General features: G+C 40.8%; 1 protein-coding gene across 1 annotated transcript in view; it reads right to left on the bottom strand.

Moving 5' to 3' along the window:
• HERC2 (HECT and RLD domain containing E3 ubiquitin protein ligase 2) overlaps window positions 1-14,840 on the bottom strand; it is a 274,285-nt gene that overhangs the window by 104,246 nt on the left and 155,199 nt on the right. Inside the window, exons 39-46 of the mRNA XM_047086559.1 lie at window positions 14,515-14,697; window positions 13,660-13,841; window positions 12,947-13,094; window positions 12,672-12,868; window positions 12,208-12,438; window positions 11,204-11,342; window positions 9,517-9,660; window positions 6,362-6,504 (exon numbers count right to left, since the gene is read on the bottom strand). Of these exons, the coding sequence (XP_046942515.1) occupies window positions 6,362-6,504; window positions 9,517-9,660; window positions 11,204-11,342; window positions 12,208-12,438; window positions 12,672-12,868; window positions 12,947-13,094; window positions 13,660-13,841; window positions 14,515-14,697 (1,367 nt within the window). The remainder of the gene's footprint in view (window positions 1-6,361; window positions 6,505-9,516; window positions 9,661-11,203; window positions 11,343-12,207; window positions 12,439-12,671; window positions 12,869-12,946; window positions 13,095-13,659; window positions 13,842-14,514; window positions 14,698-14,840) is intronic.

The following is a 14,840-nucleotide window of genomic DNA, read 5'->3' as shown; positions in this document are numbered from 1 at the left end:
AAAGTTGAAATCAACCACAGGAAAAAGCCTGGAAAACCTCCAAAAGCATGGAGGTTAAAGAACACCCGACTAAAGAATGAGTGGGTCAACCAGGCACTTAGAGAAGAAATTTAAAAATATATGGAAACAAATCAAAATGAAAATACAACAGTCCAAACGCTTTGGGATGCAGCAAAGGCAGTCCTGAGAGGAAGATACATGGCAATCCAGGCCTATCTCAAGAAACAAGAAAAATCCCAAATACAAAATCTAACAGCACACCTAAAGGAAATAGAAGCAGAACAGCAAAGACACCCCAAACCCAGCAGAAGAAGAGAAATAATAAAGATCAGAGCAGAAATAAACAATATAGAATCTAAAAAAAACTGTAGAGCAGATCAATGAAACCACGAGTTGTTTTTTTGAAAAATAAACAAAATTGATAAACCTCTAGCCAGGCTTCTCACAAAAAAAGGGAGATGACCCAAATAGATAAAGTCATGAATGCAAATGGAATTAGTACAACCAATCCCTCAAAAATACAAGCAATTATCAGGGAATACTATGAAAAATTATATGCCAACAAACTGGACAACCTGGAAGAAATGGACACATTCCTAAGCACCCACACACTTCCAAAACTCAAACAGGAAGAAATAGAAAACTTGAACAGACCCATAACTAGTGACGAAATTGAATCAGTTATCAAAAACCTCCCAACAAATAAGAGTCCAGGACCAGATGGCTTCCCAGGGGAATTCTACCAGACATTGAAAGCAGAGTTAATACCTATCCTTCTCAAGGTGTTCCAAAAAAATAGAAAGGGAAGGAAAACTTCCAGACTCATTCTATGAAGCCAGCATTACTTTGATTCCCAAACCAGACAGAGACCCAGCAAAAAAAGAGAACTACAGGCCAATATCCCTGATGAATATGGACGCAAAAATTCTCAATCAGATACTAGCAAATCGAATTCAACAGCATATAAAAAGAATTATACACCATGATCAAGTGGGATTCATTCTTGGGCTTCAGGACTGGTTCCACACTCGCAAATCAATCAACGTGATACATCACATTAATAAAAGAAAAGATAAGAACCATATGATCCTGTCAATCGATGCAGAAAAAGCATTTGACAAAATTCAGCATTCTTTCTTAATAAAAACCCTTGAGAAAGTCGGGATAGAAGGAACATACTTAAACATAATAAAAGCCATTTATGAAAAGCCCACAGCTAATATCATCCTCAATGGGGAAAAACTGACAGCTTTCTCCCTGAGATCAGGAACACGACAGGGATGTCCACTCTCACCGCTGCCGTTTCACATAGTGTTGGAAGTCCTAGCATCAGCATCAGACAACAAAAGGAAATAAAAGGCATTAAAATTGGCAAAGATGAAGTCAAGCTTTCACTTTTTGCAGATGACATGATATTATACATGGAAAACCAAACAGACCCCACCAAAAGTCTACTAGAACTGATACATGAATTCAGCAAAGTCGCAGGATGCAAAATTAATGTACAGAAATCAGCTGCATTCTTATACACTAATAATGAAGCAACAGAAAGACAAATAAAGAAACTGACCCCATTCACAATTGCACCAAGAGTCATAAAATACCTAGAAATAAGCCTAACCAAAGATGTAAAAGATCTGTATGCTGACAACTATAGAAAGCTTATGAAGGAAATTGAAGAAGATACAAAGAAATGGAAAAACATTCTGTGCTCATGGATTGGAAGAATAAATATTGTTAAAATGTCAATACTACCCAAAGCTATCTACACATTCAATGCAATCCCAATCAAAATTGCACCAGCATTCTTCTCGAAGCTGGAACAAGCAATCCTAAAATTTGTATGGAACCACAAAAGACCCCGAATAGCCAAAGTAATTTTCAAGAAGAAGACCAAAGCAGGAGGCATCACAATCCCAGACTTTCTACTACAAAGCTGCAGTCATCAAGACAGCATGGTATTGGCACAAAAACAGACACACAGACCAATGGAATAGAATAGAGACTCCAGAATTGGACCCACAAAAGTATGGCCAACTAATCTTTGACAAAGCAGGAAAGAACATCCAATTGAAAAAAGACAGTCTCTTTAACAAATGGGGCTGGGAGAACTGGACAGCAACATGCAGAAGGATGAAAGTAGACCACTTTCTTACACCATTCTCAAAAATAAACTCAAAATAGATGAAGGACCTGAATGTGAGACAGGAAACCATCAAAACCCTAGAAGAGAAAGCAGGAAAATACATCTCTGACCTCAGCCACAGCAATTCCTTACTTGACACATCTCCAAAGGCAAGGGAATTAAAAGCAAATATGAACTATTGGGACCTCATGAAGATAAAAAGCTTCTGCACTGCAAAGGAAACAATCGACAAAACTAAAAGGCAACCGACGGAATGGGAAAAGATATTTGCAAATGACATATCAGACAAAGGGCTAGTATCCAAAATCTATAAAGAATTCACCAAACTCCACACCCAAAAAACAAATAATCCAGTGAAGAAACGGGCAGAAGACATGAAGAGACACTTTTCTGAAGAAGACATCCAGATAGCCAACTGATACATGAAAAGATGCTCAACATCACTCCTCATCAGGGAAATGCAAATCAAAACCACACTCAGATACCACCTCATGCCAGTCAGAGTGGCTAAAAGGAACAAATCAGGAGACTATAGATGCTGGCGAGGATGTGGAGAAACGGGAACCCTCTTGCACTGTTGGTGGGAAGGCAAACTGGTGCAGCTGCTCTGGAAAACAGTGTGGAGGTTTATTTTATAAAATAAAATAAATTTTTAATAAAATGAAAAATAGATCTACCCTATGACCCAGCAATAGCACTGCTAGGAATTTACCCAAGGGATACAGGAGTGCTGAAACACCGGGGCACCTGTACCCCAATAGCAGCACTATCTAATACCCCAATAGCAGCAGTATCTAATAGCAGCACTTTCAATAATAGCCAAATTATGGAAAGAGCCTAAATGTTCATCAACCGATGAATGGATACAGAACTTGTGGTTTACATATACAATGTACTACTCGGCAATGAGAAAGAGTGAAATCTGGCCATTTGTAGCAACGTGGATGGAACTGGAGAGTGTTATGCTAAGTGAAATAAGCCATACAGAGAAAGACAGATAACATATGTTTTCACTCTTATGTGGATCCTGAGAAACTTAACAGAAGACCATGGGGGAGGGGAAGGGGAAAAAAAAAGTTAGAAAGGGAGGGAGCCAAACCATAAGAGACTCTTAAAAACTGAGAATAAACTGAGAGTTGATGGAGGTTGGGAGGGAGGGGAACGTGGGTGATGGGCATTGAGGAGGGCACTGTTGGGATGAGCACTGGGTGCTTTATGGAAACCAATGTGACAATAAATTTCGAATTAAAAATAAATAAATAAAATACATAAATAAATAAAAAGTCTAGAACCAAGCCTCCACAGGATTGGGGAGAACTGCCAGGTACTAAACCATCTATGAGAATAAAATTCACATTCTCCAGAAGATGTTGACAGAACACTGAGCGGATACAGTGTAATATCTAAAACATACAGGGTGCCTGGGTGGCTCAGTTGGTTAAGATGCCAACTTCGGCTAATGTCATGATCTCACAGTTCATGAGTCTGAGCCCCACATCAGGCTCTCTGTTGTCAATGTGGAGCCAACTTCAATCTTCTGTCCCCCCCTCTTTCTCTGCCCCTCCCCCACTCACATGCATGCACTCTCTCTCTAAAATAAGTAAACATTTAAAAAAGAACTAAAACATCCAGAATATACTAACAACTACATATAGGTGAAGAAGCAGAACCAATAACTGATTATAATCAAGAGAAAAAATACTGCCAATAGTAGCAGACTGACAGCTGGCCCACGTGTTAAAAAGAAATTTAACACAACTATCAGGAATATGTTTTACATACATATACAGTAAAGAAATAGAGAGTGAAGAGATAAGAACTGTCAGAACCATAGAGCCATAAAATAAGAACCAAATGGAAACGTGAGATCTGAAAATATAAAGACTCTCTTAGATGGCTTACAGCAGATTTAGACCCAACAAAGCAGAACAGCCTGACCCTAAAAATAGATCCAGAAAATTAGCCAAGTTTATTAATGAAGAGAAAAAGACCTACAAAATACACAGAAACAAATTAATAATCTCAAAGATGTGTAACGGTAGTCTTAGCAAAGAACAGGACAGGAAAATATAGTTAACAAGTTTCCAAATTTGGTGCGGGGGGTGGGGGGGATATCAAGCCAGAGATGCAAGTAACTTGAGCATATCCCAAGAGGATGGGGGAGAAAAAATACATACATACATTGGCATGCCTTAGTCAAAGTGTAGAAAACAAAACAAAAAACAAATCACAAAATATTAAATGCAGCCAGAATGGGAGAAAAAAGGTGTGAGGAAAAAGCTTAGAAATTCCCTGGGCTTGCACCAATGAGTTAACAAGCATAAAGAATTACAAAGCCATAGGATGCTCACACCCAAGTTTGGGTAAACAAGATTAGGTGAATAAGGATAGAGAAGGGAGGCTAAGGCCCCCAGAATAGAGAGGGGGTGCAAAGGCCCGCAATACAAAGGTATATGAGGTAAACAAGACTAGAGATTCAGGGCAAAAGTTCCCCCCTATTTAGTATTATAGCAGAAAGCTGCTTTCACAGGAAGGAAGGACCAAACTAGGTAAACAAGTAAATAGGGCTACAGACCACCGGGCTGCAGGTAAAGCTGCCCAGAGGAGAACTGATTAGCAAAAGAAAAGGTGCCTTGTTAACCTTGAGGTTACTTGCTCCATCAGTCTAATCCCCTAGGCTAGCTAAGATAAACAGAGTTGGTGCCTCATGTCTGCTGTAAACAACCTTTGGCCGCCTCCAGAGCCAGGATTTTGTTTTGTATTAACCCAAACCCTAATATCTTCAAGACCCCCTTTCCCTCACATCCATGAGTTAATGTTCATAATTTCATTGTCTCTTTGTGCACATCCATCACCATGTTTGTAAGCCTTCTGATCCTAATAAAAACAGGGCAAGGACCCTTATTCAGGGCTCTTGTCTTTTCCTGGACATTAACCATCTCTCGAATTTAATCCTGAGTCCTGCTTTCTTGCTAGACAAGAAAGAACTTTAGACCCAGAGTCTATGACAAAAAGGCACTTCAAACAGAATAACAATGATGGTTGAATTTTCATCTAAATCAATGGAGATAAAACAATGAAAGATCTCTCTCTGGTAGTCCTTCCCAATTCTTAAAGGATAACTCTACGTTTCCTTGTCTCCTTACACATCTTTCCTCTTAACACTGGGTACCTCCCAGTGTGATTCCAGGTTGCATTCAGCCCAATTTGCTCTTCAACTGCTTTCAATGCCCTCTTTTTATCTTTAGAAGTGACTAGAAACCCTGCTGTTTTATGGCCACTTCAACCTGACCCTCATCTTAGCGGTTTTTAGACCTAGCAAGTAGTTGGCATTCAGGCCAGTTCAAAGAAGGCACTGTACTGCTCCCTATTCTCATGCTCAATACTTCTTGCCTTTTCCCTTTGCACCCCACCTTCTTCCTACCTCAGTTCTTACTTTCTTGCTACCTACTTCTTCCTACTTCACTCTTGGACTACTATCAGCCCTCCCATCAACCTGATACAGCTGCTTCCTCACTTCGGATCCAACTCCCTGCAGTCCTGGTCTCAAAGAATTTCTATTAGGGTATATTCTGCCTGGCAACTTGAGTACTCTAGGTTTGGTTTTTGTCTTTGATATTTTATCCAGAGTTTTTTACATATTACATAGAAAGAAGGATTTTTAGAAACATCTAGTCCCTCATGTTGCAGGCCATGAAAGTCCCCATCACTTTTAGACCTGATCACATGTTGTCTTTTCTATGGGAACATGCCCACAGCCTGATCCCTAAGCTACACTGTGCAGGATAGGTGCTCTGCAACAGGGCAAGGACCAAGAGCCTAGCAGCAACAGTGCATGCCCAAAAAAGCCTTTGCAGTGAGTGGAACAAACATGCCAGTGCAATATTCCAAGGTCTAATGGGCTCCTTCAATAACAATTATTTCCTAGAAAAAGATCATGCCATGAATATTTGAGCATCTGACCCATGTTGAATCTCATTAACTTTTTCAAAGAATTCACATATATTCAAAATAAAGTTAAACTTCAACTCATTCCCCCTCTAACTAGTATTATAATGCTCTATGACAAACATGGTTAAAGCCTAAGTAGTCATAGGAATTATTTTAGCATATTATTTAAAATTCAGAATATATCCTTAAGAAAATACACATCTAGGAAAAAAATTGTTCCAAATTTAGTGTACCAGATTAACATTGCAGAGGCTGCTACCGTACCTCTAGCTCCTGTTTGTCAAATATGGCCTTCACTGGAGATGGCTGGGTGGCCGAGGCCAGTAACTGCTGCAAGAGGATCATTGGAGGCTGTGGCCCTTCAGGAGACATGTCCCCAAGGTCAGGGGATGCAGCTGCTCCATCATCTGAATATAAAAAAAAAAAAATATGCACGACATCACATTTTCAACTCCTAACATCTCTTTACTATTAAAGATGTTGCACTGAACATGTTAAAGTGAGTATGATCTCTACCTCTTCAAGCACTAGACGATCAAAATCTTCAAGGCTCAGATATCAAAAATTAGTCTAAAAATTTTTCCACTCCCTGCTTTTTGGCATCTGTCCTTTATTGGTTCATCTATCTCCTCAGAGCCAAAAAAAAAAAAAAAAGCTACCTCCCAGATTTCTGCCTTTTGTCCAGTTCTTATACCTTCTCTTTCTTGGTGCACACTCATTGCTTCAGAAACCTCTTCTATGAACACTCCCTTTTTATTTTTAGCCTTGGCTTTTCCTGCAATTCCAGATATGTTGTGTGGTCAGGGTAACATCTTTTTGTCTGTTTTAATCTCTGAGCAGCTTTGAGTGAGGCATTTAGCACTTCCTGTTTGCCACAGGCCCACTGAGTCCCACTGCCTGGAGCCCACTCACCATTTGAGTTCACTGGTTGGTTTGGTGACAACTTCAACTAATTCTCTAGACCAGGGGTTGGAAAATCATTCTCTTGAAGTGACAGAGAGTAAACAGTTCAAGCTTATCAGCTGCATGGTCTGTCACAGCTACTCAATTCTGCCACTGAAGAGTAAAAGCCGCCTAAGATGACGTGTAAATAAGTAGGTGCGGCTGTGTTCCCATAAACTTTACAAAAACAGGTAACCATGATAATTTGTCAAGCCCTACTCTACAGAGCTATCTGGAGCCCCTACTCTGTCCCAACCGTGAGATAGTAACCCTGATTCAGTTCCTACAGAGCTACTCATCAGGGTGACCAGAGAGCAGTCAGTCCAATTCCCTGGTCTCTGGTTTCCTGATCTTCTATAATTATGGATAGTTTCCAAGGTCCCTACTGTCTAATACAGAATAAATCTGCACTTTCATTAGATTTACCTTATACTCAGCACATTAAAATTAAATTCACAATACCCTCTTAAGATTAAGAAACAAAAAACCGCACACGACACTAGGCTTTCTAATCTTCATCAGAGGCACTCCCTCCTGTCCTCCCGGTAGCTCAAGCTTGAAACATCAGCCATCTTTGACTTTTCACTGGTTTCCCATGAGGTTATTATCAAAACCACCAGATTATGATCTACTGGAACCACCTTTCCATCTTTTATGTCTTCCCCCAGAAAACACCTTATCACTTGACACAAAAGCAATTCTCTCACCTCCATGGCCTTCCTTTTTCAAATACACTTACCTCACTAGTAGACTTACCATCCTGAGTATCAGTCCTTACCATACAGGTCCCTGCCACAGCTCTAAGTCAGTCTTATGTTTCACCCTGGTATTCAAGGCACTCTATCACATGAATTCAGCTGACCTCTCCAGCTTTTGCCCCACATTCATCAATAAATCCTGAGCTCCTTGCAAAGTGAAGCACTTCAACATTCTCCTATATACTCACTGATACATCTGTGCTCCTATTGTCTCTTCCACCAAAATAGAGCTTCTTCATCATGCTGCACCTCAAGTCTGCCACACCCCTCAGAAGCTGCCCTCCCCAGCCCTCAGCCACCTGTATCCCCAAGACACTTGTGGAACTACAATTACACATTTCACAGTGCACTGGCATCATAACCTGTACAGAGCCATCTGCATTCATTTTCTCTTTTCACTCTGACCCCAGAGAGTTTGGGGTCATAAACAAGGACTATCTTGTTCCCTATAATACTTTAGCACATCTTTTTTAAGAGTAGATAATCAAAAAATATTTTATAGCTTTTTTTTTCTATTCAAAGTAATATAAGCTTATTCCAGAAAATTGAAGAAATATAGAAAAGTCTAAAGAAAATAAAGTCAGCTGGTATTCTAGTGTATGGATACACCACCTAATAATGGGCATAAAAGTGTCTCCAGTTTTCAACCTAAAAACAATACCAACAAAGAAGCCATAATGGGCATCCGTAAACACATATCTTCATGCCTTTTCATGTGATAAATTCCCACAAGATGACTCCCAGGTCAATGGAGAGATACAGAGCTAGATACAGAGATGCAGATACAGATGTGTGTGCATGTGTACACACGTATTTAAAATTTTTTTTTAAAGTTTATTCATTTTTGAGAGACACAGTATGAGCAGGGAAGGGGCAGAGAGAGAGGGAGACACAGAATCTGAAGCAGGCTCCAGGCTCTGAGCTGTCAGCACAGAGCCCAACGCGGGGCTCGAACTCACGAACCGCGAGATCATAACCTGAGCCGATGTCAGACACTCAACCGACTGAGCCACCCAAGCACCCCTAATACACATGTATTTTAAAGTGTAACATTTCTTCAATGTTGGTTGTACCAACTTAAATTCCCACAAGCAATGTGTTAAAGCAGTGCTACTTTAGATATGTATGAACCACCTTAGGGCCTTATTAAAATGCAAACTCTGATTTCTTAGGTCTGGGGTGTAGCCTGAGAATCTACGTGTCTAACATGCTCCTACGTGCCATCAGTGCTACTGGTCCATGAGCCACACTTTAACAAAGCAGGACACCACTGTTTTACTGTTTTCCCTCCCTTCCCATCAGATCCTTGAATGTGATAGAATGCCTTGAATACCAGGGTGAAACATAAGACTGACTTAGAGCTGTGGCAGGGACCTGTATGGTAAGGTCTGATATTCAGGATGATAAGTCTACTAGAGAGGTATAAGTGTATTTGAAAAAGGAAGGCCATGGAGGTGAGAGAATTGCTTTTGTGTCAAGTGATAAGGTGTCTTCTGGGGGTAGGCATAAAAGATGGAACGATGGATCTTTTGTCTTATAAGATTATGACACTGTCATTTGCACTTCATCAATTTCTGGCCAGGTTACACATCTTTCTCATGCATTTAAAAACCATCTCTATTTCCCTTTTTATGGACTACTTACTCATGTCTTTTGCCTGTTTTCTATGGGAGTACCTGCATTCCTTACATATCTATAACAGCTTCCTTAAAAAGATACCTGTATGAGCAGCTGTGACCTCCTGAACAGCCGGCTGAGACAAGATCTGCCTAAGCTGGTCCTGGTGTGAAAGCAGCGCACGGCCCGCCTTCAGGATGTACAGTTTTAACTGCTGGCACCTCAGCAGCTCCAGGTCTACTTGTCCTGTGGGAGAAAAGGACTCAGGAACGGCACACCTTGCTTGGGCTCTTCTCCTCACCAGCTGTGTGGCCTTAGGGAAAGTGCTCTGCTTCCTGCACCACAGTGCCATGCCTGTAAAGTGGCACAAACAATGCCCTGCCCTGTAGGAATTAGCTGGACATGCCAAATACTGTCAATAATGAAGGACTTGCCTTTCTGGATAAGTATCCTCTACCTCCCCTGGGTCTTCCCCTTTTCCTGCTGCCCACGCAGCTACCTTGATGGATTAGGGTGAGAATTAAATGGTTTAACAAAGTTAGATCCATGTCAGTTATTATTAGTATAATCAATGTTTCCCATATTGCTAAAATTTCAACCAGACATCTATGTCACAAACAAAATATCTTCACCTTTTCTTGCCAACACTCCTCCAGGATGATTTCGTCTGATAGTCACAACATACAGTTCTCTAACTCAACAAGATCATGGCACTCCCTGGAGTCTTATCTAAACAAATGACTGCAGTGGTGCCTGACAGCCAACTGAGGAGGAAACTAAGCTGCCACAAAGTGTAGGCAGACCACAAGTACAGCCGGATTATAGTTGTGGCAACAGTGTTCCAGCAGGGCATGTCAGAGGCCACAGAAGGCAACACAGCCAACAGCCACATAGGATGGAAGGGGATGGAGGATCACAGGTGCCTCTCAGGCATCAAGCCTGACTGCCTGGCAGCCAGGTTTATTCACTGTGAAGAGAAAGAGTGACTAAGGGATAAGGTTAGCGTAATTCTGAACATGCTGTGGTATACATGCACATGGCCCTCCAGCCAGAAATGTGAACTGGATATTCAGAGTTAAAGGTGATCACTATCATAAATGTTGCAGCAGCAATCACAGGAATGGGGAGAAATGGGTGAAAAAGCTCAGTAAGAGTGGACACAATGAGCCAAAAGTTATGGAGAAACTCACAAGGATTTCCAATGTGCAAAGAATAGTCAAGGAGAAGAACTCTTCAAAGAACATGCAAGTGGCAACGTAAGGAAAATTAAGGGAGCAGTATTCCAGACCAAAGGAAGGAAGGCTTTAAGCACAGGTGACCTTTGTTTTAGCCCAACGTCTATAGATATGAAGCAAGGCAGGTCTAAACATGCAGGCCTTACTGGGTCTGGCATTGATGAGGCCAGAAGCAAAGCTCCTAAAAGGCAACTGAACTAAAGAGCCATGGCTAGAGGGTTAATGGGGGGGGGGGGGGGGAGAAAACACAGATTCTTCTTCAAAAGGTTTGTTCAGAATAAATGCTGGCACTGGAAAGTCGGGGAGCATGGCGCAGGGGTAGGGGGGAACCTAGGGATTCTTCAGACGCCACTCTCCCCATGGTGTCATTCTTGGTACTATACACTCTCATCACCACATTCAAGCTTTCATGTCCACTATAACTCAACAAATAGTCAATCCATTGAAACCCAAAGACTTTGACAGTCACAGGAACTTGCTCTCACAAAATGACATTGTCCAAGCAATACCAGTTAAGATTGTAGTTGTTTCACCAAGAAGTACCATGTACTGACCTGCAAAACCCGGTTTAGGTGACTTCTTTACTTTGTGTTTTTCCAGTTTGCTTCCAGCAAGGTTTACCAATTGAGCCCAGACAGATAGCATAGGCTCTGTGAAGGGGAGGTTGGTGACACTGAATGCCACAGCAGGGAGCTAAAGCAAGAAGATAGAAACCTTCAAAGTCCATCCAATGAAATGAGCAAATGAAACGTTCTAAAAATTATCAAACCATGAATCTTAATTCTAAAATATACATATTGTAAGTCTTTTTATATCTGAAAATAATTTTAAAATATTCCATTAAAGATAAAATAGAGATTTATATGTATAGTAAACATAACCTAAATTAATTTTTTAACAACTTATCAATAATAATTATGTCAGGCTGGTGATGATTATCTCTTTAGGCATTTTCTATGCATTACAAATTTTCTACAACATGCGTGTATTCATTTATAAATCAAAAACAGTATTTTATAGAAATATAGTCAGGTTATACTTAGATTACATCAAAATAATATAAATGACTCTCTTTCCCTATACATCCTTAATTCACAGATTTAAGATGACAGCAGCTGCGACATAAGTCATGTCACTCAACACAATAAATAAGCATTTACGAAGAAAGGTCATTTTTTTAAGGAATCACTTTTAGGTTTCTTTAAAAGTTGAGTTCAATAAAAGTCAGATTTCATAAATTTACATTTTAAGATAATTAAAACTAACAAACATAATTACCAGTAACTTCTATGTTGCTAACACCCTTTTATGTCTTTGGGGGCTAAAATAAGACATGAACTAGTAATTTGTGTAACACCATGAGACCAGGCCCTATTTATCACAGACACAAAGCAAACAAGGGAAGATAAACATATGGCTTTCCTCAGGTTGCATAGTTTCCTAGACAGCATGCACTAACTACAAGAATCAAGTTCATTCTAGCACTAATGTTAGCACTCAGTTCCAGCATAAAACTCCTCTGCCTTATTACCAAGTAACTGAATACAAGTTCACCTACTGGTTTGAGCTGATTCAATGGGCAAACGCGACACATCCGCATGTCTGAGAACTGTACAGTGATCCTGCCCTTTGGGGTGATGCGAGTCACCGTGCCTTCTCCAAACTCATCATGCATGACTTGTCCCCCCAGGCGCAGGCGACCATCGATGCCTCCGATCACAGCTAGGACTGCCATGAGGCCCCCCACCTCTGGGTTTTCGGAGTCAGGAAAGTAATCCTCTAACAGGGCCTAATGCAGACAGACAGCTAGTTTGAAGAAGACAGCCAAGGGTGCTGCCTGTTTCTTACACATTTATAACTAAGCCAAGTTCATTTTTATACTAGTTTCTTCAATAGTTATTTCCACCACAATATGGTTTAAAATATCTTTAAACAAAATACATGTCATTTCAAAAGATAATTTAAAAGTGAAATCAACATTCTACAAAGAAAAACTAACAGATATGAAAACGCGGCACCCACCCCCTCTGGTGGCTTTCCTGTGCAGCTGCGGGTGACAGAGTGGAGCTGAGAGTTGATGTACTTGTTTATGAGGCCGTTCCACTGACCCAGGGAGTGGAGTGTGCGGAGCAGTGCCACCACCTCTTCTGCCAAGGTGCTGCTATGAGTGGCAGTCAGAGAGGCCTGTGGGCGTGCCCTCCGCCGCCTCAGAGTAGATTCTGAAAGAGACATGTGAGAGAGGAGCTACATGGTGCCCTGCTCACTGAACCAGGACACAAGTAAGGAGAGAGGCCCACCTCTGAGGAACGGGATATCTGAAGAACAGGTGGTGAGCAAGCTGCCCAAGAAACCAAACAGCTTTTCCACAAGGCATTTCATGTCCCTTGCCCTTTCGATCTTGTCCCATGATGGAAGCACTGCTTGCAGTAAATGCACAGCTAAGATCTGACAAAAGGCAATTTAAAACGGCAAACATTAAAGAAAACCATAATCTGTGGTTTTACGTTAAGAGATAACAGATTTTTATTTTCTTTTTTTGTCCCTCTAATGCAATTAATCATGTGAAAATTCAGATATCCATTATTTTACAACCAGATAATTACACCCAAGTTGATTAATGATATAGATTATCAGGAGTTGGAAAAAGCTACACTACAGATGCAGATATTCACTTAATTAAAAAATAATTCTTTTCAGCTTAATTCTTCTGAAGACAATTATACTACAACTCCTATGAAGCAGATAAGAGAAGCTGGTAGGATTTATCACTTCAAAGAAAAGCAAGTCAACTACAATTTAGCAACCTAAAATCAATTTAAAATAATCAAGGACTTCAGCCCCTTGCACTAGAAAATCTACTTTGGGTTAGTTCCAGTTCTTTTCTGCACTCATTGAGTACAGGCACCTAATTATGATGACTGGGAGAATTGGTATCTTGATGCCACCTCTTAAGGGGATTGCACAGTTTCAAAATTCACACTGAACAGCATCAGCCCAGCAGCACAATTACCTGTCGCTGCAGTGAGGCAGCAGTGAAAGGTGCATGTCCCTCCACAACCTTCATGAGCAGGGCAATCCACTGTGGGGAGCTGAGGGCAGCACACATGTGTGGTGTGAGTGCAATGCTCCGCACAAAGCCCAACGTGCACCAGCTCCGGTGCTGCTCCCGGCAGACCAGCCTGTTTGGGGAAGCTGCCACAGTGAAACAAACCAGCTTGGCACCAAATTTCTAGAAATAAATACTCAGCACAATCTACACTTTTAATGTACTTACCGTGTTATGTTCGATAATAGCCTACTTTACAAATATACTACAATTTCACTAATCAGTATGTTGAAGTCCTAACCCCTAGTACCTTAGAATGTGACCTTATTTGGAAATGGGTCCAGGGGAGATATAATTTGTTTGGGAGAACTTAAACTAGGTTAAGGTGGGTCCCTAATCCAATTATGACTGGTAACCTTATAAAAAGGTGAGATTTGGAGACAAACACACACAGGTAAATATGAGGTCAGTAATCTACAAACTAAAGAATGTCAAAGATTGCCAGCAAACTACAGGAGGTAGGGGAGAGGCCTAGAACAGATCCTTCCCTCACAGCCCTCAGAAAGAACCAGCTCTGCTGACACCTTGAACTTCTAGCCTCTAGAACACAGAGAAAAAAATTTCTATTATTTAGGCCACCCAAGTGTATGGTACTTTGATGTGGCAGCCCAAACAAACTAACCAAGTTTGCAGTAAATTGTTACAGCTGCCCTAGGACACTAATACACATGCACACTCACCCACATGCTCACACTCACTGACACACACACCAAATTCATAGCCCCAGTACTCTGTAGGCCACAACTATTCATTGCATACATGTCTTGTCCGTCGTTCCACTTTCCACTAACATTCGCAGCAGTCCACACAGGGTCTTGGTGGCTTCACTCTGCATGATTTCAGCATGGACTCCAGCAGAGAGACAAAGAGTTTGTAGTAAATTAACAGTACTGGTAAGCATCATTGCAGTGGGATGAATGTTCCTTTCAATTTGTTCAGCTTCTGGAAAAAAAGTATCAAAATAAGAAGCTATATTCCCAAGTAGAACTGGAAAATATCCCTGCATGTAACTTAGGGATTTCATAACAGTTTTTTAAGGAATTTAATATCACAATTTTTACTGTGGAAAGGGAAGTAGCTCTTTA

The sequence above is a fragment of the Lynx rufus genome, unplaced genomic scaffold, assembly GCF_022079265.1.
Source record: "Lynx rufus isolate CCGP_SWC_20201006 ecotype Redwood Valley unplaced genomic scaffold, mLynRuf1.p SCAF_21, whole genome shotgun sequence".
Taxonomy (NCBI): Eukaryota; Metazoa; Chordata; class Mammalia; order Carnivora; family Felidae; genus Lynx; species Lynx rufus.
The sequence above is the reverse complement of the archived record's forward strand: the minus strand, read 5'-3'. Positions and strand labels throughout refer to the sequence as shown.